Here is a 22,161-nt window from a genome sequence, read left to right as displayed (position 1 = left end):
AGGTCAAGGCAGGCGGATCATGAGGTCAGGAGTTTGAAACCAGCTTGGCCAACATGGTGAAACCCTATCTCTACTAAAAAAATACAAAAAAAAAAAATTAGCCAGGCGTGGTGGTGGGCACCTGTAGTCCCAGCTACTCAGGAGGCTGAGGCGGAGAATTGCTTGAACCCAGGAGGCCGAGGTTGCAGTGAGCCAAGATCATGCCACTGCACTCCAGCCTAGGTGACAGAGCAAGACTCTGTCTTAAAAAAAAAAAAAAAAAAAAGGCAGGAGGTGTATCATGAAAGGTTTTCTATGCCTTCATGAGTTTGAAGTTTATCTTTGAGTTAGTGTAGACCTCATCCTGAAGGCTATAGCACATTAGTGACTCTGGTAAGAGAGAAGCATGATTAGATTTGGATTTTCGCTGCCAAAAGCTATGACAGCAGTAGAGAAGTAGAGGCAGGAAGAACAGTTATAAAATGACTGTAGTGGCCATAGGGATTAAGGGGAAAAGGACAGATCCTATAGACATTAGGAGGCAAAATGGACAAGACTTTGATATAAAGGTTTAAGGGAGTGCAAAGAATCAACAAAACACTTGTGGATGTCTGGCTTAGGTTGATTAGGTTTATGGTGGTTATTTACCAAGACTGGGAACACAGAAAGGAGACAGGTTTAAAGGAGTGGGAAGAGAGATCATTTTAGACATCTGAATTTGAAATGTTTATCCACGTTGTCTAAAGGGTATAATGATCTGAAGAAAACACATCTGACTCAGTGAATATATGAATGCTGAAACTGTGTATGAATTCAATCACCCAGGGAAAGAATATAGTACTGACAAAAAAGGAGGGTAGATGGCAGAGCTCTGAGGAATACCTATATACTTAGAAATATACAGGCATGCCAGGCGCGGCGGCTCATGCCTGTAATCCCAGCACTTTGGGAGGCCAAGGCGGGTGAATCATGAGGTCAGGAGTTTGAGACCAGCCTGGCCAAGATAGTGAAAACCCATCTCTACTAAAAACACAAAAAATTAGCTGGGCGTGGTGGCAGGTGCCTGTAATCCCAGCTACTTGGGAGGCTGAGGCAAGAGAATCGCTTGAGCCCAGGAGGCGGAGGTTGCAGTAAACCAAGGTCACGCCATCGCACTCCAGCCTGGGCGACAGTGTGAGACTCTGTCTCCAAAAAAAAGGTTCATTTTTTAAATTTTTAGTAGAGATGAGGTCTCACTATGTTGCCCAGGCTGGTCTGAAACTTCTGAGCTCAAGCAATCCTCCCAAAGTGCTGGGATTACAGGCGTTAGCCACCATGCATGGCCCTAAAAGTTTTAAAGAATGCAGCTCTGAAGGAAATAGATCATGAAGGTAATGAGCAACGGCTCATTAACAGTAACAGGGAGAGGCCAGGTGCAGTGGCTCACATCTATAATCCTAGCACTTTGGGGGCCTGAGGCAGTGGGATGTTCCAGGAGTTTGAGATCAGCCTGGGCAACACAGGGAGATGACTTGTTTACAAAAAAATTAAAAATGTATTAAAAATGTAGCCAGGGCTGGGCACAGTGGCTCATGCCTCTAATCCTAGCACTTTGGGAGGCTGAGGCAGGCAGCTTGCTTGAGCCAGCAGTTCACGACCAGCCTGGGCAACAATGTGAAACCCCATCTCTACAAAAAAAAAAAAAAAAAATCAGCTGGGTGTAGTGGCTTGTGCCTGCAGTCTCAACTACTCGGAAGGCTGAGATGGGAGGATCACCACAGCCCAGGAGGTCAAGGTTGCAGTGAGCCATGATTGCGCCACTGAACTCCAGCCTGGATAACAGAGTGAGACCCTGCCTCAAAAAAAAAAAATAAAATAAAATAAAAATAAAAATAATAATAATAATAATAAGGGGCAGAGAGGGGGAAGAAAATCAGATGCAAGGATTGGAGGATTGGTAAAAACTGATTAGGCTGAAAAGGGGTAGCCACAGTAGGGCCAAGATAGAAGACAAATGAAATATCAGAACCTTGTTAATTCTTGTATGGTCAAAGCGAATGCAATGAACACAGACTGCTACCATTGGTTCTCAAATGTAGAGAAGGCATTAACTGTGAAGTTTATTCTGGAAATGGTATATATAATGAACTAGAGTAAGAAAGACTTAAAAAACGGGGACCAGATAGCAGGCTACAGGCATAATTCAAATATGACTGTCATTCAATCATTCAATAAGTATTTACTGAGTATTGCCAGGTACTGTTTAACTCTCAAGATACCTGTAAAGAACTAACAAAATTCCTGCCCCATGAAGCTACAATCTAATGGAGAGACAGAAAATAAACATATAACATAAATAAAAGACACTAGGGGCTGGGCATGGTGGCTCTCGCCTGTAATCCTAGCTACCAGGAAGGCTGAGGCAGGAGGTTCATGTGAGCCCAAGAGTTTCAGGCTGCAGTGAACTGACTGAGCCACTGCACTCCAACCTGGGTGACAGAGTGAAACCCCGTCTCTAAGAAGAAAAAAGACACTAGGACAATAAGAATTGACAGGAATGGGGGGTGGGGAGGTGTTAGCTGTGGGGTTATATTCACTAGGGTGGTCAGGAAAGGCTTCTCTAAGGTAATAGTTTACCGAAGATTGGAAAACTATGGGCCACAGGCCGAATTTGGCCCACCATCTATTGTTTGTTCTGTGAGTTAAAATTAAAAAAAAAAAAAATTAACTTTTATTTTTAATTTTATTAATTTAATTTTTAATTTAACTTTTTTAAAGTCAAAAGAATATTTTGTGTACATGAAAACTATATGAAATTCAAATTTCAGTGTTCATAAATAAAATTGTATTGGAACGTGGCCACATAGAATTGTTGATGGACAGACAGTCCCTGACTTGCCATGGTTTGACTTACAATTTTTGACTTTACGATGAGCTTATAAGTGTATTAAATGTATCTTTGACTTATGACATTTTTGATTTATGGGTTTTTCAGGATGTAGCCCCATCATAAGTTGGGGAGCATCTGTATTGCCTATGGTTGCTTTTGCACTACAACAACAGAGTTGAGTAGTTTCAACAGAGGCCATCTGGCCCTTTGCAGAAAAAAACTTGCCAAACCTGGTTAGGCCTAAATGAGAAAAAGTCAGACATATAAAAACCTTGGTGGAGTAGTGTTCTAGCCTAAGAGCAAGTGCAAAGGCCCCAAGACAGCAACAGGCACAGCATGCATGACAGACAGAAAAAGGCTAGTGTGGCTATATAGCAGAATGGATGAGAATGAGAAGAGACAACGCTCAAGAAGTAGGCTTGACCAGAGGCCAGATTACGTGTGGCTTTGTTGGCCATAGTAAGGAACCTGGATTTATCCTAGCAGTGTGGGGAGACACAGATAGGTTTAAAGTAAAGGAATAGGATTTGATACCAGAGTTTACTGTTGCTACGTGAGGAACAAACTTTAGTGAGGTAGTAACACAAGCAAGTCCAACCAAGAGACTATAATGGGAGAGTCTGAGGTTTTGGCAGCAAAGTTGTTGAGAAGTAGTTGAATTTAGGGCTTATTTTGGATGTAACGCAGACAGAATTTGCTGATGGGATAGATGTGGGATGTGAATAAAACAGATAAATCGACGATAACTCTTACATCTTAGGCCTGAGCAACTGGATTTTTGGTGGAATAATTAAGAAACAAAGAGACTGGAAATGGAAAAGGTTTGAGGAAGAAAGTCAAGACTTTTTAGATATGGTAAGTATGAGATATCTATTAGGCATCCAAGTGCTTCAATGATTATGTTTCCTTGCCTATGAAATGGGAATAGTAATGATACTTCAGACAATGGTCATGAAGATTAGGTGACATAATTCATGTGAAGTGCTCAGAATATAGCCTGGCCCACAATAAACACTCAGTAAATATTAGCCAAATGGAAATATCAAATAGGCAGCGGGCTATACAAGCCTGGAACTCTGAGAAGTGGTCAGTGTTAGAGAAAAAGATTTCTTAGTTCTCAGCGTATAGATGAGGCCTGGATGAGATGACCTAGGAAGAGTGTGTAGACAGAGAAGGCAGTGAAAAGTAGACTCCTGGGAACCTCAGACATTCAGGAGAGTTAAGCAGAGGAGGGAAGCCATACAGAATACTGAAAATTAACAGTCAATGAGTTAAGAAGAAAAACAGGTGAGTACAATGTTTAAAAAAAATCCAGGAAGGGAGTGGTCAGCTGGTTCAAATGCTGCCAAAGGGTTTAACAAGATGAAGACTGAGAATTATCTATTCAATCCGGTAAAACAGAACTCCTTGAGGACTTTGATAAGAGCTATTTCAGAGGCATCATGGGGATAAAGGCCCAACTGGAGTAGCTGAAGGAAGAATGAAAGGTGAGAAAGTAGAAATAGCAATTACACACAGCACTTTCAAGTTTTGCTGTGAAAAGGGAGAAAAGAATCAGGTAGCAGCTAGAGGTGGATGTGGGGTCAAGCGTTTTTTAAAGAAGGATTATATTAAGGCAGTTTTATATGGTGATGGGACCAATCTAGTTGTGAGAGAGAAATTACCTATGCAGCAGGAGAGATGAGATAACTGCAGGTACAACCCTGACTAGATGAGAGGAGATGGAATCCAGAGCTCAAATGGAGAGGTTGGCCTTAGATAGAAGGGGGCACTTCGGCCAGGCACAGTGGCTCACGCCTGTAATCCCAGCACTTTGGGAGGCCGAGGTGGGCAGATCACGAGGTCAGGAGTTGGAGACCAGCCTGGCCAATATGGTGAAACCGTGTCTCTACTAAAAATACAAAAATTAGTACGGCGTGGTGGCGGGTGCCTATAATCCCAGCTACTCGGGGGGCTGAGGCAGAAGAATCGCTTGAACCCAGGAGGTGGAGGTTGCTGTGAGCCGAGATCGCGCCACTGCACTCCAGCCTGGGCAACACAGTGAGACTCCATCTCAAAAAAAAAAAGAAAAAGAAAAGGAGGGGACACTTCTTTGATTGTAGAAGGCAGCAGAGCATGTAGTCACATCTAAGTTCCATTTTAACAGGAGGGAAAAAGTTTTGTTTTTTGAGACAGGGTCTTATTCTGTTGCCTAGGCTGGGGTGCAGTGGTATGATCATACCTCACTGCAGCTTCCTATTCCTGGGCTTAAGTGATGCTCCCATCTCAGCCTCCTGAGGAGCTGAGACTACAGTGCTCACCACCACGCCTGGTTATTCTTATTCTGTTGTAGAGAAGGGGTCTCACTATGTTGTTCAGACTGTCTTGAACTCCTGAGCTCATGCAGTCCTTCCTCTTTGGCCTCCCAAAGTGCTGGCATTACAGGCGTGAGCCACCATGCCTGACTGAAAAAGCTATTACATACTTTGAGAACATTTAAAATCTCCTGATTCAGAGCCAGACGTAGTTGTGTGCACCGTAGTTTCAGCTATTTGGGAGGCTGAGGGAGTAGAATTGCTTAAGCTCAGGATTTCAAGGCTGTAATACATGATGATTATGCCTGTGAACAGCCACTGCCCTCCAGTGCAGGTAACATAGTGAGACCTCGTCTCTTAAAAAAACAAAAAGCAAACAAAGAAAAACCCTCCTGATTCATGTATTACATTTGGTGTAAGACAACTGACTCAAGAATCACTAAATCCGTAAACGAAGAATAGTTGAATTGCTCCCAAGGACAATTCTGTTAACATTAGTTCTGAAGCACCTTCAAATTATCAATTTCCAAAGTATCTTGCAAAGTATTAAAAATGTGAATAATTACATTCCTGCTATATTTTAAGCTGAGCTCATTAAAAAGAATGAGAGGCTGGGCATGGTGGGTCACACCTATAATCCTAGCACTTTGAGAGGTCAAGGCAGGACGACTGCTTGAGCCCGGGAGTTCGAGACCAGCTACACAAGATGGTGAGACCCCATCTCTACAAAAAAAAAAAAAAAAAAAAAAATTCACTTCGGGAGGCCGAGGTGGGTGGATCACCTGAGGTCAGGAGTTCGAGACCAGCCTGGCTAACACGGTAAAACCCCGTCTCTACTAAAAACATAAAAAATTAGCCAAATGTGGTGGCATGTGCCTGTAGTCCCAGTTACTCAGGAGGCTGAGGCACGAGAATCACTTGAGCCCAGGAGGTGGAGGTTGCAGTGAGCCGAAATTGTGCCACTGCACTCCAGCCTGGGTGACAGGGCAAGACTCTGTCTCAAAAGAGAAAAGAAAATTAAAAATTAGTCAGGCATGGTGTCGTGAGCCTGTGGTCCCAGCTACTCAGGAGGCTGAGGAAGGAGGATCCCTTGAGCCCAGGAGTTTGAGGCTGCAGTGAGCTGTGTTTGTGCCACTGCATCCCAGCCTGGGTGGAAGAGCAAAAACCTGTCTCTTTAAAAAAAAAAAAAAGAATTAGATAGCAAGTTTCATGAGGGAAGGGACGTCTCTAATGGTAGAGCCCCAGTAGCTGGTCATCTACCTAGAGTATAAAAGATGTTCTTTGAAAAATGAATTAGATTTTTCAATTTCTATTTCTTACTTTGTAATGCAATATTTATGATGGCCATTTTTAGGAAGATGAGCCTCTTTGCAGACACTTTTTCATTATTTGTAGTAGAAAAAATATGTAGTGACACCTGTAAATCATTTCCAAATGCAGAGCAAAGTATAAAAATAATGCTGCTCAATCAGTAAGAAAAGTATAATATACCCAAGCGTAGTCAAATACTCAGACATCAAGGGGCAAACTTCTTAAGCCAAAATGGTTAATGAAATTCAACCAGTCAAGAAATGTATGCTGTTATTGAACTGACATCATATTCTCTTGTGAACAGACTGTCAGGGGCAGGAACAAGGGCAGATTCTCTCTGGTTATTGGTGCATCAAGAGAACAATGATTATTTGAATGCATAACAGATAGGAAGAGATTGAAACTGTTTAAATATGATCTCTGCCTGATATTGAGAAATGTTAACACAAAAAGGTCACTTGGGATTAAAGAGCACTAAGACAATAATTCTCTGTTCTTCAATAACAACAGAAGGTAAAAATTTCACCTACACAAGAATGAAGTCTAGTTTTCAAATATTTAATTCAATTCTACCTAGCAATTGTCACCTAAGAAACACAAATGCTACTCACTTTGTAACTAGAGAAACAGGTAGTACCCCTCATCCCCACTCTATGTCAACAAGAATAAGCAGCAAAGATGCTGAAAACAGCAAAGCAAATGAGACAGGGGTGAACTCCACCCACCCTGCTTCAGAAAAATAGGTAGTCATAAAGTAGCTTATCTGTCTTAAAAAAAACAAAAAACAGCAAAATGAATGCACTACTTCAGATAATAAACTATTCTGATTCCTGGCAATGCCTCAAATTATTCTGCAGAATCTTTAAAAAAAAAAAACTCAAGAAAGGTGTATTTCCAGAATCCTCAGGTTCCAAGTCTGAACTGGTTTATCTACTTGCTAAAGCAGAAAAAATAAGCCCACTTAACTGATTCACTGTAGAAAATTAAGTTAAGCATCACAATCACAGTGTTTATTTTTCTCTAACAGGAAAGTACCATAAATGACCAGATTGATTTGAATGGGCTAGAAAAATTAAACAAACACCAACTTTATTTTCACATATGGTTCTTTTTATTACAAGAAATTTTGGTCCCCCATATGACAAGTTTAAGTGGTTAACTTCATTTTGAGCTACATGCTCATTCAACTACAAACTTCTACTATAAAACTCAGTTTTTTTCTTCCGTTTGTTGTTCTTATCCTGGTGCAAAAGTCAGGTTACATCTTTCCTTCTGGGAAGATGGGCTGTTGAATGACCAATAGTAATGGGAGTAACACTGAGGAATCCACAACTTCCTTCTTTCTAAAGGTAAACAGGGTTATCTCTCCGTAAAGTCAGTTTGCTGAAGGAGCAGTGTAAAATTAGATGACAAAAGTGAACATTCTTCTTGGCAAAATAACACTGAAGCCTCAAAGTCAGCCAATACAATTTTTTTTCTTTTTCTTTTTTTTGTTTTTGAGATGGAGTCTCACTCTGTTGCCCAGGCTGGAGTGCAGTGTCATGATCATGGCTCACTGCAGCCTTGACCCATTGGGCTCAAGCAATCCTCCCATCACTGCTTCCTGAGTAGCTGGGACTACAAGGTGCAGGTCACCATGCTTGGCTAATTTTTTTTTTTAATTTTTTAAATTTAAAATTTTTATTTTGTAGAGATCAGGTCTTACCAAGTTGCCCAGGCTAGTCTTGAACTCCTGGCCTTAAGCAATCCTCCCACCTCAGCCTCCCACAGTGCTGGTATTACAGTTGTGAGCCACTGTGCCCAGCCCACCAACACAATTTTGACTTATCATTTTTTAGGAATATTCAAATATATGAGTTGGGAAATTTTGTGTTCTTAATATTTTGTAAAACCAGTTGGTCTCTTTTGGCTACCACATCATATTTGGAAGTTTGCCATCACATTCTGAGAAGCCCACATTAGGTGGCATTAACCTATTAAAAAAAGAAAGTCCCTGGTATTTTTTATTACTCCAACACTTGAATCTCTCAAGTAGGACAAAGAATTGTAAGACAATTCGTCTTAGCTTTTATAATCCCGTTTTCTGAATTTATACAAGCAGTTTTATGAATTTTATATCTCTTGTTTTCTGAATGTATGACAAGCAATTAAAAGTTATAGGGAAAGTATGAATTTGTTCTACTTCAATTCCCAGAGTTTCTCAAATGACATCCAACTTTATAATCAAGGAGTCAAACTGCCCTTCGCTTTGTCAACAATTGCAGAATTCCTGCAACAATCCAGCTTCACCTATGAACTCCAGGCATTTTATGAGACTGGTTAAAAGTACAGACCATTTATTATATGCCACTTAAAAAATACTTAAGATAGATAACTAATCTTAAATAAATCTAGTATCAGTTCACCTGAAAGAAGGAATTCATACACAATTCCAGTAGGAAATTCAAAAGTCCTAAAGCTTCAATAACCCAATGAAGGTTTTGGAGTTAAGAGTTAGTAGGAAAACTGGCTGGTGGTAATATCAGCTCTGCCCAGACTTTTGGTAATCTATATGAATAATCCCAATTCAAGTTTTCATTCTGACTGTACAGGAAATGCTTTCTGCAACCCAACATATCTAAAAAGGTTTCATTCTGAGTGATGCAAGCCCTCTACACAGCCTCAAAAGCCAAGGGTCAGAGGCTTTTATAATACTAACTAACATGAAGCAAACTTCTATTAGTTTAGAAATGATTTATAGCATTTGTTATAATGTATCCACAAGCAGTGACAGCCTTAACAAGAGCTATTTGGAACTATACCTCTTTAAATGACAACTGAAAATGGACATAAAAGCTACAAATACTTATTTGTTTCCTATATTGATACCACACCTACTGTTTTCCTTGGTTTCTCTAGATGTTTAAGATTTCTCTCTTAGCTCCACTTACAAAATTTGTATTCTCCTATAAAGCCACTACAAAAACCATTACTTCATAAAGAAATTTCTCTGGAAGCTTCCTACTAGAAAGTAATTATTGCTTCGAGGAGCTGAATAAGAATTTATTTACTGATTCACAGAAGGAAAAGGTATCTTAAGAAGTCATTTTATACATATGTAGGCAGGACTGTACTTTTAAAATATACTTCCAGAGAAGATAATAAAATTATTTTGGTAACCTTTTTTACCATGACTATAATGACAACCATCATTACCAGTAAGTTCTTTACACAACTACTCCTGATTTCAGTTTAAACCTATTTTCTCTTATTCTGCTGTCAGTGGAGCTGGGAAACCGCTGGTTACCATTCCTAATAATGGATCCATTCATGTTTTTTGAAGAGTTATTAAGTTGCCTCTTAACCTTTCATTCTCTCAACCTTTCCTCACAGGACTGACTTCCAATCATATAATCATCTTTTGAGTCTCCTCAGAACCGTCTCCAAGGTCTCCTCATCCCTTTTAAGTTGAGGAACCTAGAAATGGAAACAACACTCAAGTAAGGGGATGATCAGTGCTAAGTATTATCTACATAAAAGATAATGCCATCCCATCAGGATACCTTAACATCGCTTTCAAAACCCCAATCAATACCTTTACAAAAATGTCCCATCATGGCGCCTATTCTTTCCTTTGCCATACTTAAATTAGTATTTCTTAATGATTAGTCCAAATATTCTGTTCGTAGTCTTAAGTTCTCCTAGTTTATGTAATGTGTCCCAGCAAAGTATTCCTAAAAGTTGTATGTACATCATCAAATTTTCAATTCAACAGATACTATATTAAAAGTCACCATTATAAAAAACATAAAACATAAATGACGACTTAGAAATGGCCTGTGTCTTAAGGGAGTCACCATCTAATGGGACAAAGACAGACACATTTGAAAAGTACCACAACATAAGGTATACTGGGTTAAATTTTTTAAGGATAACGTACAAAACACAAAAAGAAAACAGGAAAGAAGTTGAGTTTCAACTAGCAGTACAATCTGTGAAAACTTCATGGAAGAGTTAGGATCTGGTGATCTGAGTTGAACCATGGGAGATGAATAATAAGCCTAAGACAGGTCAAAATGGGAAAGACTTTAAGGCAAAGGAGAGGCTTTAGCAAAGGTACAAAGGCAGATAAACAAAGACTGTGGAGAACACCTAATAGTTCAGTAGTCCAATGTGGTTGAAGCAGTAACAATGTACATTCAGGAGACATGGTTCAAAATTTAGAAATACAGGCTAGCAAGATCATGCAGGGCTGAGAATCTTAAATTTTATTTCATATTCAGTGAGAAGCCAAAGGATTTTAGGAATAAAGTGACATAATCCGATCTGTATTTAAGAAAACCATTATATTGTGTAGCACTGTGTCGGGTGAAAAGATAGGTGGGAAGACCAATGAGAAGATTACCACAATAAACTATCCAAAAGTAATGGAAATTTAAACCAGGACAGCAGGGACAGATAAAAGAAACACTACAATAATATCATGGACAAGACTCAGAAATTGATTGGATGGGAGTGGGAAGAGAAAGGACTTAAAGATAGCACAGTGTAGAGAGCAAGAATCAACTTTCAAACAGATGTAGGTTCAGATTTAAATTCTAGCTCTGCCACTTACTAGCCATATAACTTAAGGAAAACTAACTTGTCTGTGCCTCAGTTTCTGAGGTGTATTGATGGTTTCTGATAGTGTACTGAGTATGTTAGCAAATCTTTTCTTTTCTTTCTTTTGAGACACAGTCTCACTCTATCCTCTAGGCCGGAATGCAGTGGTGTGATCTCGGCTCACTGCAACCTCTGCCTCCCGGGTTCAAGCGATTCTCATGCCTCAGCCTCTCAAGTAGCTGGGATTGCAGGGGTGCACCACCACACGTAGCTAATTATTGTATTTTAAGTAGAGACAGGGTTCCACCATGTTGGCCAGGCTGGTCTCAAACTCCTGACCTCAAGTGATCTGCCTGCCTCGGCCTTCCAAAGTGTTAGGATTAGAGGATTGAGCCACCCCACCCGGCCTGCAAATCTTTTTAAAGAGAGTACAGCAAAACTGTACTTTTCTTTTTTTCTTTCTTTTTTTTGGAGACAGAGTCTTGCTGTCGCCCAGGCTGGAGTGTAGTGGCATAATCTCAGCTTACTGCAACTTTCACCTCCTGGGTTCAGCGATTCTCCTGCCTCAGCCTCCCGAGTAGCTGGGAATACAGGCGCTTGCCACAACGCCCAGCTAATTTTTGTATTTTTAGTAGAGACAGGGTTTCACCATGTTAGCCAGGCTGGTCTCGAACTCCTGACCTCAGGCAATCTTCCCGCCTTGGCCTCCCAAAGCGCTGGGATTATAGGCGTGAGCCACTGCGCCCGGCCCAAAACTGTACTTTTCCTCCCTAAACACACTACTCTTTACTAGTTATTCTTAAACTCTAATCTGCTTTTGACCATTCTGCTCAAGTTCCAACCCCCAGAAATTGCAACCTACAATTCAGCATTTCTTCTATAATTAAATGGTTACTTGCATTGATCTCTGTAGACCAGCACTCATTCTCCTCAAGCTGACACTTAAGAACAAATGTCACCAAGTATAGACTAATGGGTCTGAACCTGGAGCCCAAGAACCCTGAAGAGCCTCAGAGCTTTTATAAGGAACGACCAAGTGCTCTCCTCATAAAAATATCAGGAACAGCCGGGCGCGGTGGCTCACGCGTATAATCCCAGCACTTTGGGAGGCCGAGGCGGGCGGATCACGAGGTCAGGAGATCGAGACCATGGTGAAACCCTGTCTCTACTAAAAATACAAAAAATTAGCCGGGCGTGGTGGCCGGCGCCTGTAGTCCCAGCTACTCGGAGAGGCTGAGGCAGGAAAATGGTGTGAACCCGGGAGGCGGAGCTTGCAGTGAGTCGAGATTGTGCCACTGCACTCCAGCCTGGGCGACAGAGCGAGACTCCGTCTCAAAAAAAAAAAAAAAAAAAAAAAAAATATCAGGAACACTAGTTATAGAGACAACAGGTAGCAACCCCATTATAGCTGCCTTGGCCTGATAATTAGCAACTCATGGAGGCACTGTGTTCCTTGGTATCTTACTTGCCTATTTACCATCTTGTTCTCTTCTTTTTTGCCTTATCTTTAATATGTTTTAGTTGGACACTAATGTTGTTACCAAGATGGGTGGCTGGCCTTCAATTTGGTTCCACCTAGTTTACAGAAGAACTTGACACTCAGACTAACATCAAGAACATTCTAAGATTATAGCACTCAAATAGGTGTATGTATGCATACATATACAGGTATAACTTAATGTAATAAAAACCAGTTATTTTGATGAAAAAAAAGATTATAACCCTGCTCTCCTTTCAATCTCTTCGTTCTAATAATTAGGGCTTCCTTTGTGCCAGGCAAAGTGCTAAGTGCTTACGTGCATGATCTCAATTAAGCCTCACAATGAGACTATGAAACATGAGTACCTCTGAGTTACAAATGAAGAAACAGAGGCATGGAGAGGTTCAAAAACTTTTCTGGTTGGGTGCAGTGCCTCACATTTGTAATCCCAACACTTTGGGAGGCTGAGGTGGGGGGACCACTTGAGGCCAGGAGTTCAAGACCAACCTGGGCAACATGGTGAGACTCCCATCTCTACAACAAATAAAACAATTAGCTGAGTGTGGTGGTGCATGCCTGTAGTCCCAGCTACGTAGGAGGCTGAGACGAGAGGATTGCTTCAGCCCTGGAGGTTGAGGCTGAAATGAAATGTTTGTGCCATTACACTCTAGCCTAGGCAACAGAGCAAGATCCTGTCTCAAACAAACCAAACAAAACACAAAAAAAACTTTTTTAAGATGGCTGAGCTTAGATTTGAACTCAGGCAGTTTAAATCCAGAGCCCATGGTCTTTTTTTTTTTTTTTTTTTTTTTTTTGAGACGGAGTCTCGCTCTGTCTCCCAGGCTGGAGTGCAGTGGCGCGATCTCGGCTCACTGCAAACTCCACCTCCCGGGTTCACGCCATTCTCCTGCCTCAGCCTCTCCGAGTAGCTGGGACTACAGGCGCCCGCCACCACGCCCGGCTAATTTTTTTGTATTTTTAGTAGAGACGGGGTTTCACAGTGGTCTCGATCTCCTGACCTCGTGATCCGCCCGCCTCGGCCTCCCAAAGTGCTGGGATTACAAGCGTGAGCCACCGCGCCCGGCCTGAGCCCATGGTCTTAACAACTCTTAATTACTGTGCTAAACTATCTCACATCACTACAGTTTAGATTATGAGATTCTCCCTTTCTTCTGTAAAGGTATTTATATATGCACAAATAAAAAATCCTAGCCAAAGAGATTACAAAAGGATTTCCTCATTAGCTAAGCTTAAAGAGATGTTATCCACAAGGTTTTACTGCTTATAATTAAAGGCAATAATCTACGGACTATGTTTGTGTTTGATCTAAAAAGTGGTCAGTCCTCATGGATGGACAGAAGTTGAATATGGGTATGTGTAAATATTTATTTCTCTAGTGTAGGATATTTATTAGAGATAACAATTAACTTTTCCCTGGTGTTTAGAACTGAGATAGTATAAAGGAGAGCCTAAAGAAAAAACTTTTCTCCAAAACCCTTCTCACAAGTAATACCACTCTCCTAATTTAAGACAGAAAGCTACCATTACAGTGATGCTGTAAAATGAGAACGAAACAATGATGCTTCAGCAAAGCATAGATAATACAAGTGGATCTCTCTAAAACATTATGAATGTTAGATTCATAGCTTTTGTTGCTGAAAGACGTCAAAACATCTATACCCAAACATTCCAACAAAACACAAAACCAGAAATGCAAGAAAATGGATAAAATACTATATATGGAAGAAACTCCAACTCCTGAAATAAATGCTACTGGACAGATGCTACCCGCTGGTACTTCACAGGGTACTGCTGTAGCAATAATTGAAGGTAAGATATCTGGGGAAATCCCTTCGGTCTATTTGTCAAATAGAAAACAACCACTCATTTCAAGGGAAGGGGAATTTTCATGCACTGCACACAAAACTGCCAACTAACTCTTATATCTTTGTTGTTTCCTTAAAACTAAAACTCATTAGGGCAATACATTCAATTCAACATTTAAAAGTTAAACCAAGCTTGGCCTCTTGGAAGTTTTGGACTAATCCTTCAAGGGGATTTATATCATCCACAATTACAAATCACGTAACAAAATTCTTCTTTCAAATGTCTTAAGTCTTTAGAAGCAAATGTTTAGCAGCAGCTGCAGTCTCATGGTTGGCTTCCCCTGGTGTGTAACCTGACAAGGTAAAAAACTCATTGAAATATTTAACAGTGGTGGTATGGATTTCTTTGGATAGGTCAAGAAAAGCAGCTCATCATTTTAAAAACATGAAGAACCATTTTATGGGAAGTCATTCCCTCAGTCCAAGTGTCTCTGTATTTCCTCAGGGTTTTTGCAGAGACTTTATTGAGGGAGAAAATGAAAAGGCTAACAAAAGGACCCCTTTTTTCTCCCTATTCCCGGCATAATCTACCTCAGCCACAGGGCCAGTAGCATCCACACTGTCATAAATGCCAGCAATTAGAGAATTAGGCCATAAAACCACCCACTCAGGTATAACAGTGCAGGCCTCCAGCTTTATTTAATGCATGCCATAAAAGATCCTGTACTTCCTTCTTCCAGGCCTTCTTCAACAACCAATGAAATGACAATAACAACAACAAAAATAGCCCTTTGTCTGCGTAAACTCGTACTGATGTGATCAATGAAGCCATCTGGGTCCAGGTAAAGGACTTAAGATTCCTTTTTCTTAATAAAAGATAGCATTTTCTCTAGCATGCCACATGTAGATCTAGTAAAGAACATACTGTATTTTGAATACGAAGGTCCTGGAAACTAAAGTCAAACTACTTTTTCCAGAAAAGCTATTTTATCTTATTCTGAAAATACTCTAGAAGCCTAGACAATTCCTGAACGTCTCAAGAAATAGTGGAGCCTACAAGGGTATTCTTAATTAACTCAACAATTTCCAGAACCTCCTAAAGTCTTTCTAATCAAAAGTTAACTCAGATCTCAAAGCTAACTTTAATTCAGTCTATGTCTCAAAGACGATACAACTTAGGAGCAATCAATAATTTCATCTGATTGTCTTGTCTTCAGCAACCTCAGAGTCCACAAAAATCACGAGTCTGAGATTCACTCCACGACAATATTTTACTCATCAAGCTTCATAAACCAGTCTAGATAAGATCCAAGGAAATACTTTGTAGCAGTGAACCCTGTGGCATCCTGTTTCCTACTAGTGCCTACAGGGTTAAGAATCTGATTAAAATGTAGGTACATCATGCCAGACTCATTAGTAATTTAACCTTTCTTAATCCCTGAAAATAACATATGCAAACAAAGGAAGGTCCCATCTCAGCAATCCTTGAATAAATTCCTCCCAAAGTAGTGATAGTCACAAAGCTTCCCCCTTCTCAAAGGTCTATGCCACTGGGCTCTCCACCTTGGCAGAGGAAGAATGGAAAGAGACAAGATATTCACAAAAGGCCCGAATGAAGGCCTTCAGTTAAGTGCTAGAAGGAAGCTGAAGCTCTGTGCCAACACTAGTGGAATGTGGGCAGGCACAAAGAGATCTTAATTAGGAGACCTACAATTAAAACACAGCGAGTTTCCAAAAGAGAGAGGCACTGCAGTCTGTTATGCCTCTGAGCAAGCAAAGCACTGTTGCCACCCCCTCTAGCCACAGGGTAAGGGAGGCAATTGGTATAGAGTCTGCACAGCTGCCCTATGGAAGGACAGCTCTAAGGTGAGCAAAGAGATGAGAATTAAGTCAAGATGGGAATAGTTTCTCTCAACTTCCAATAAGAAGATGCATCACTATTGTGTGAATGATGATTTCCTCCAGGAGTATGTGCCTTAAGATAATTAAATGGAAGTGAAAGATGGGGACATGTCATCTGGTTTTCCGACCTGGGCCGGTTCACCCCTCCTTAGGCAACCTGGTGGTCCCCCGCTCCCGGGAGGTCACCATATTGATGCCAAACTTAGTGCGGACACCCGATCGGCATAGCGCACTACAGCCCAGAACTCCTGAACTCAAGGGATCCGCCAGCCTCAGCCTCCCGAGTAGCTGGGACTACAGGCACGCGCCACCGCGCCCGGCATGTCATCTGGTTTTCAGTCACAGAGGAAGAAAAGTTCTAAAGACTGAATTTCTAATGCTCAGTATAAACCATTTCAGAACATATTAATAACTACGTCCTATGAAGTAGGTACTATCACTTCAGATTTATAAATACATTGATGTATTGGATTTTTCTTTTCATTCAAAATTCATACACCTACAGGAATATACCACCTAGACTGAAAATAACTTCTCTTTTGGATAGTCTGGAATTCACAACAATGAAAACACATTTAGCAAAACAAGAGGGCCTCTAAACACCAGATAATGCCTGAGATTCTGTAGGTTCTCAGAACTATGTGTAAGAACTGTATCCTCATTTTTCTTATAAATGAAACTGGTCAACTTCACCAAAGTCCTTATATTTTTTCCACACAACGAAAACCTTCCAAGTTGAAATTTTTCCTCCTAATAATAATGCCAGTTATATGGGCAAATGCATAATCTGATATTAAAAATTACCAAACAGAATCCCAGCTACTCAGGAGGCTGAGGCAGAAGGATCAGGAGTTCAAGATGCACCTGGGCAACATAGTGAGGCCCTGACTCAAAAAAAAAAAAAAAACCCCAAAAATTATCAAATCGTCTCACTTGACTCTGACTTTTGAAATAAACTCAGAATAAGAAATTCTGATCTGACCAAAAATTTAATACAACAGAAAGGAATCATAATACTGACACAGAATAGATTCATGAGCTATTTAGTCCAAACTTTTCATTTTACAGATCAGAAATTTAAGGTTAAAAGTGAATTTGCCCAGGGTCTTGTAACTGTTCATTAATGGAGATGAGAGCCCACATCCACTGACTTCTACTCGGAGGCTTCGTGCACTCCACTCTACTTGTGTTCCCTCCTTCATTTACCTTCTGCCAATCTTAGGACTAGCTGTGAAGGCAATGAAGGAGCACCTCCCACTCTTGGTACATACATGACCAGTCAACATTAAAAAAAAAAAAAAAAAAAAATCACACTCTCCTACTACCTTTCAGCTGCAGGAGTACTATCTTTTCAAGTCCAGTCCAAAAGCCTGTCTCAGTCCACATGAACTAAACTGCAATTTCAAGTGAAAATAAATACACACCACTGCTGTAACTCAGGTTCAATTTGTATCTAATTAAAGTTTGCTATGTTATGATCAGGATGGAAATTTTGCTTTTAATATTTTGTGAAGTAGTAGGGAAGGTAACTGGATTATACCATTAATAAATGAAGACTAGTTACTGATAAATATACTGTTTCAGGGGTTTATTATTACAACAGCCTAACTTCTAGTCAACAGAAAGGGTGCTGCTGTACTATCTTTATTTGGATGGCAAAGTACAGTAGTATGAACATTACCTGAGACAATCCTTAGAAAAATGGGATACTGACACTACAGACGGAAGGGGAAAGGCAAAAAATGGACCTCTGATTTCTTACAGTGCTCAATAAAATAAAACCTCAATTCTACTTCCTAATTGTCATACAAAGGAAGTTAGGAACCAACAGCAGTGAAGGACAAGTCTCCTATGGCTAAGGGAGTTCAAACAGCAAAGTCATCTGGAAGTTCTGTTACCTAGTTTTAGAAGTATTAACATAGGTGTTGTTAGAGGCAAGTTATAGTCATTATTCACTGAAGGCGAACCAGAGTTTAAAGAGGTTAGAATCATTTTGGATCATATAACCATTTCTTCATGAATCCAGATAAGACTTGAAATAGAGCTATCAGTGAGTTCTGAGAAGCAATCTTTAGAATTCTATGTCAGCCCAGGGTGAACCCTAAACTTCCCTTTTGGAACTTTATCATTGATTAGTAAGGCTATGTTAAAAAAAAAAAAAAAATGCTTGGCTTCTACACTGAAAACTACCAGGTCAGAGGTTTACCACTACTCAGTGCATACCATCAACTCATACTGGATTGCCTCAAACACCACATAAAAAGCTTATCCATGGAACAGAGCTCATTCAAGTCCAATTCAAAAAAAATACTCAAGTTTAATGTAAGGAGTCAACCACTCTTCTCATAATGAAGCAGCAACTACTGTTCAGGAAAAAGTTTTAAAGACAGAAACCCCTTATAAATATGATCCTATTTGAGATAACTGCAATTCCTTGACAGGCTTTACACTATATACTAGTGTTAAGAAAAATAAAACAGTAGTTTACAATTATCTCATAATGCCAGTAGATAAGAAAACGTTTAGCCCCTGATTAAAACTTTAAAAGTGATTTGTCAAAGACCAACAGATAAAATATTCTGGTGCCCAGACATTAGGTCCCTGAATCCAGGTGGCTCTCTTTCTAACCAGTCTCTTGAAAAACTATGATTGGAAGCTGTCAGCATAAAACTTTGCTTTTGAATATGTGATAATATTTGGAATGTGAATGCTTGGTCCTTCAATACAAAATAAATAAGCATACTGAACAAGAAGAAAATGCTTCTTAGGATCCCCTTAAAATGGACTAACTTCTCCTAACAGAGACTTTCTTATTAAACTCAAATATACACGGGGCTAAAATGCTACATATAACCAGGCAAGTCTCAATTTTGAAAACAAGCAGGTAAATGAAATGTCAGTTTTTTTCTTTTTTTTGCTGCTGTATCTTTTAAAAAAGCAAAATCAACTCACATTTAAGCACCAACTCCATGCAAGTAACCTGAACGGTTCAGTCTTTTTGTCATGTATGTGGCCTTTGGTTCTCCAACTACATGGGATCTGTGTTGTTAGCTTAAAAAATACAGAATTGGCCTTTCAAAAAAAAATAATAATCTACAGCAACCAATAAATAGTCTCAAACAACCCTGCTGACTGCAGCTGCCTTCTGAAGGCTGGGAAAAGGAGGTGGAGATAGAGCAAAGAGAGGCAGGGAAAGGGGACGCTGCAGCTAGCTACATAGCAAGGAACACGCCCCCATCATGTCCTCCTTGCTCTGTCAGAAGGCGGGTTGTTGTCAGTCTCCTGATCAGGCTGCCTTAGAAACGATTAAAAAAAAGGAGGCAGGAAGACTAACAACTAAAAAATGCCAGCTCCTTGAAAGGAGGGGCCGGGGTCCTTGGGATCTCCTCCCTCCCCTTCTTCCCAGGATCTTTCCGTAAATCTAAAGGGGTGTGGGGCACAATAGGGGACAAGGGGTTTGCCCAGGATATTTTGTGTGCACCAACGGCAGAGCACGCAGGAAACGGCTGGTTGTTATCTTTCCCTTTCTGTTTCAATCAAGAGCACTCCAGAGCAGCAACCCCCTACCCCCCTTCGCTTCAGCCCCTAGCAGCTGCTCTTCCTCCTCCTAGCATCTCCCATGCCATCCTCCCCCCTCTACAATTCAAACTCCCCCCTTCTGCATCCAATGGAAAACAAATGCGCAACGCCACTGGCTGAACCTGAACTCAACTTCCCTTCCCTGGGCAACTTTCCTTTTTGCTGAAGGGGGCTGAATAATATTTATACAAGCAACTCCGTTCTTGCCCCAGTACTAATGGGGAAGGGGCAACGCTCTGACCCTTCATCCACCTTAGGTCCCCTTACAAGAATCAGAGACAACCCCAAGTCCTTTCTAAGGAATAACTTTGCTTGATAATCCTTTTTCTCCCATCCCAAAGCAACCACCGCCACCACACTAAAGTATAACTGTCCCTTATCTACTCTCCTCACCCCAACCTGGCTTCCCCCACCCCTTCCAAGCCCCAGGACTGGCCTAGGAAAAGGTGGATCAATAATGAAATGACGAGAAGAGAAGGGCGGGAGGGAGCTCGGGTTGGAGACTGCGTGCTCTCAGGCGCAGTGGGTGGGGTAGGAGAGCAGCTGCTTCCCCTGGGAGGATGCTGCCTCAGTCCCCCCACAAACACCTCCCCTCACAGGGGCCCCCTTCCCCAGAGCTGGAGGGAAAGCCTGCCTCCTCTCCAGGGGGAGTGGTGGAAAGCTGCTCTTCTCTAAGCCTAGGGGACAGTGGACTATTTTCCCCTCCAAGATGCCACTAATCCTTCATTCTAAAGGAGGGAAAGGCTGGAGTGAAGGTAGAGTAATTCCCGGCTACCAATAGGCTAGAAACTGGCCCTGTAAGACGGGGGGAAGAGACTGCTGTATGAGGAATCACCGTTATCTTCAGAGGGAAAGGAGGTGAGACCAGGCAAGGTGCAGAGGAGAGGAGATTTTCCTCGGTGGGGCAGGGCGGTTTGGGGGAGGATCTGTCTGCTTGGGGTGGGGGTAGAGGGTGGAGGTGAAGGAAGGGGGAGTGGCTGGCAATATAGGGACCTGGCCCAGGGATGGGGCGAGGGTTCATCGGGTTTTCGAAAGCAAGGTGCTGGAAGGGACATCGATCCCCAAGGGCTAGGAGAACGTGGCCCTGGATGAGGCCATCACCCGAGAGATGCCCGAGAGGACAACTGCCCTAGGAGTAACACATCTGCCCAGAGAGGGAGGCGGGGATGTGGCGGGATCAGGTCTCTAGGAGGGAGGGAGGGAGGAATCTTGCTCGGATGAGGTAATCTGTGAAAGGGAGGAGGGGTTCAGTCCCGGGATGGGAAACCCCGGCGAGGGGGTCTGTGCCAAGGGATTTGGGGAAGGGTCAGGGGGAGGAGAGCGGGGGGCAAACGCCCTCAGCCAGATGGGCCCAAACCCCGGGGTGGGGGCGTCTGGGGGTCTGCAGCCCTGCATGGGGGTCCCAAGATGGGAGAGCCATTCACCCCGGGTCAGGGACCCCGAGATGGTCCCAGAATTGGGATGCTCCTCAATCCCGGATGGGGGAGGGGAGGGGGCTCCGCAGAGGGTCGAGACCCCGGACCTGGGGGTTCCTCGCCCCCTTACCTCTCCGCTGCCGCCTCCCCCGCCGCTCTCCCCAAACACGGCCCGGAACCGGCGCAGGTTGGTGCCGATGGCGGCCGAGACCTGCAGCGCCGCGTCGAAGCCCGGGCCCACCCGGAGCAGGGCTGGCCCTGAAGAGGCTGAGGACGATGACGAAGACGAAGACGAGGCGGACGACGAGGAGGCTGCTGAGGCGGCGGCCGCTCCCCCTGTAACCCCAGCCCCGCTGCTTCCCGCCGCCGCCGCCGCGGCCGCCACAGCCGGGGGGGAGGGGGGCGCCCCGGGGCCGCCACCGCCGACCGGGGGCCCGGGGGGAAGCAGCAGGGCCGGGACGCGTTGCCGCGGGGCGCCCCCTAGGCCCCGGCGCCCCCCGCCGCCGCCGCCCCCGGTGGTCCCGGGTCGGGCGGGGAAGCGCCACCGACAGCTGTGCGCCATGTTCGCCCCGTGAAGTGAAGCAGCGAGAGGGAGAGGCGACAACACAGGGGGGCGGGGAGGCGGAGGGGGGGGGCACGGGGCCCCGGAACCTGCCTAACTCGCTCGGCGCCGCCCGGCCGCCTGCACCCTGCCGGCCGCTATGCAGAGCGCCGGGCCGCGCCCGCCAGCCCCGCAATCTGTATAGCGGCCTCGGGCCTCCGCCTCTGATGCCTGGGCGCTGCAACTCCATCCCGAGGCCCGGGCCGCCGCCTCCTGCCCGCCTGCCCGCCCCGCAACCTGGGTAACTGCATGCCCCGCCCTCCGGGAGAGGCATTGCTCGGGAAAAGGAGGGGGAAGGAAGCCCGGGAGCCCGGAGCAGAGCGC

General features: G+C 43.0%; 1 protein-coding gene across 6 annotated transcripts in view; it reads right to left on the bottom strand.

Annotated features, from left to right (window-relative positions):
- Window positions 1-21,844, bottom strand: part of KMT2A (lysine methyltransferase 2A) — an 89,782-nt gene extending 67,938 nt beyond the window's left edge. For 3 of the 6 annotated variants that reach the window (XM_058446332.1, XM_058446334.1, XM_058446333.1), the window contains exons 1-2: window positions 21,367-21,844; window positions 19,195-19,293 (exon numbers count right to left, since the gene is read on the bottom strand). In XM_058446332.1, the coding sequence (XP_058302315.1) occupies window positions 19,195-19,293; window positions 21,367-21,798 (531 nt within the window). In that variant the 5' untranslated portion in view covers window positions 21,799-21,844. The remainder of the gene's footprint in view (window positions 1-19,194; window positions 19,294-21,366) is intronic. The other 3 variants (XM_058446335.1, XM_058446336.1, XM_058446337.1) reach the window with 2 other exon arrangements.
- Window positions 21,845-22,161: the final 317 nt, after the last annotated feature.

Source organism: Hylobates moloch, unplaced genomic scaffold (assembly GCF_009828535.3).
Source record: "Hylobates moloch isolate HMO894 unplaced genomic scaffold, HMol_V3 SCAFFOLD_11, whole genome shotgun sequence".
Lineage (NCBI taxonomy): Eukaryota > Metazoa > Chordata > Mammalia > Primates > Hylobatidae > Hylobates > Hylobates moloch.
The sequence above is the reverse complement of the archived record's forward strand: the minus strand, read 5'-3'. Positions and strand labels throughout refer to the sequence as shown.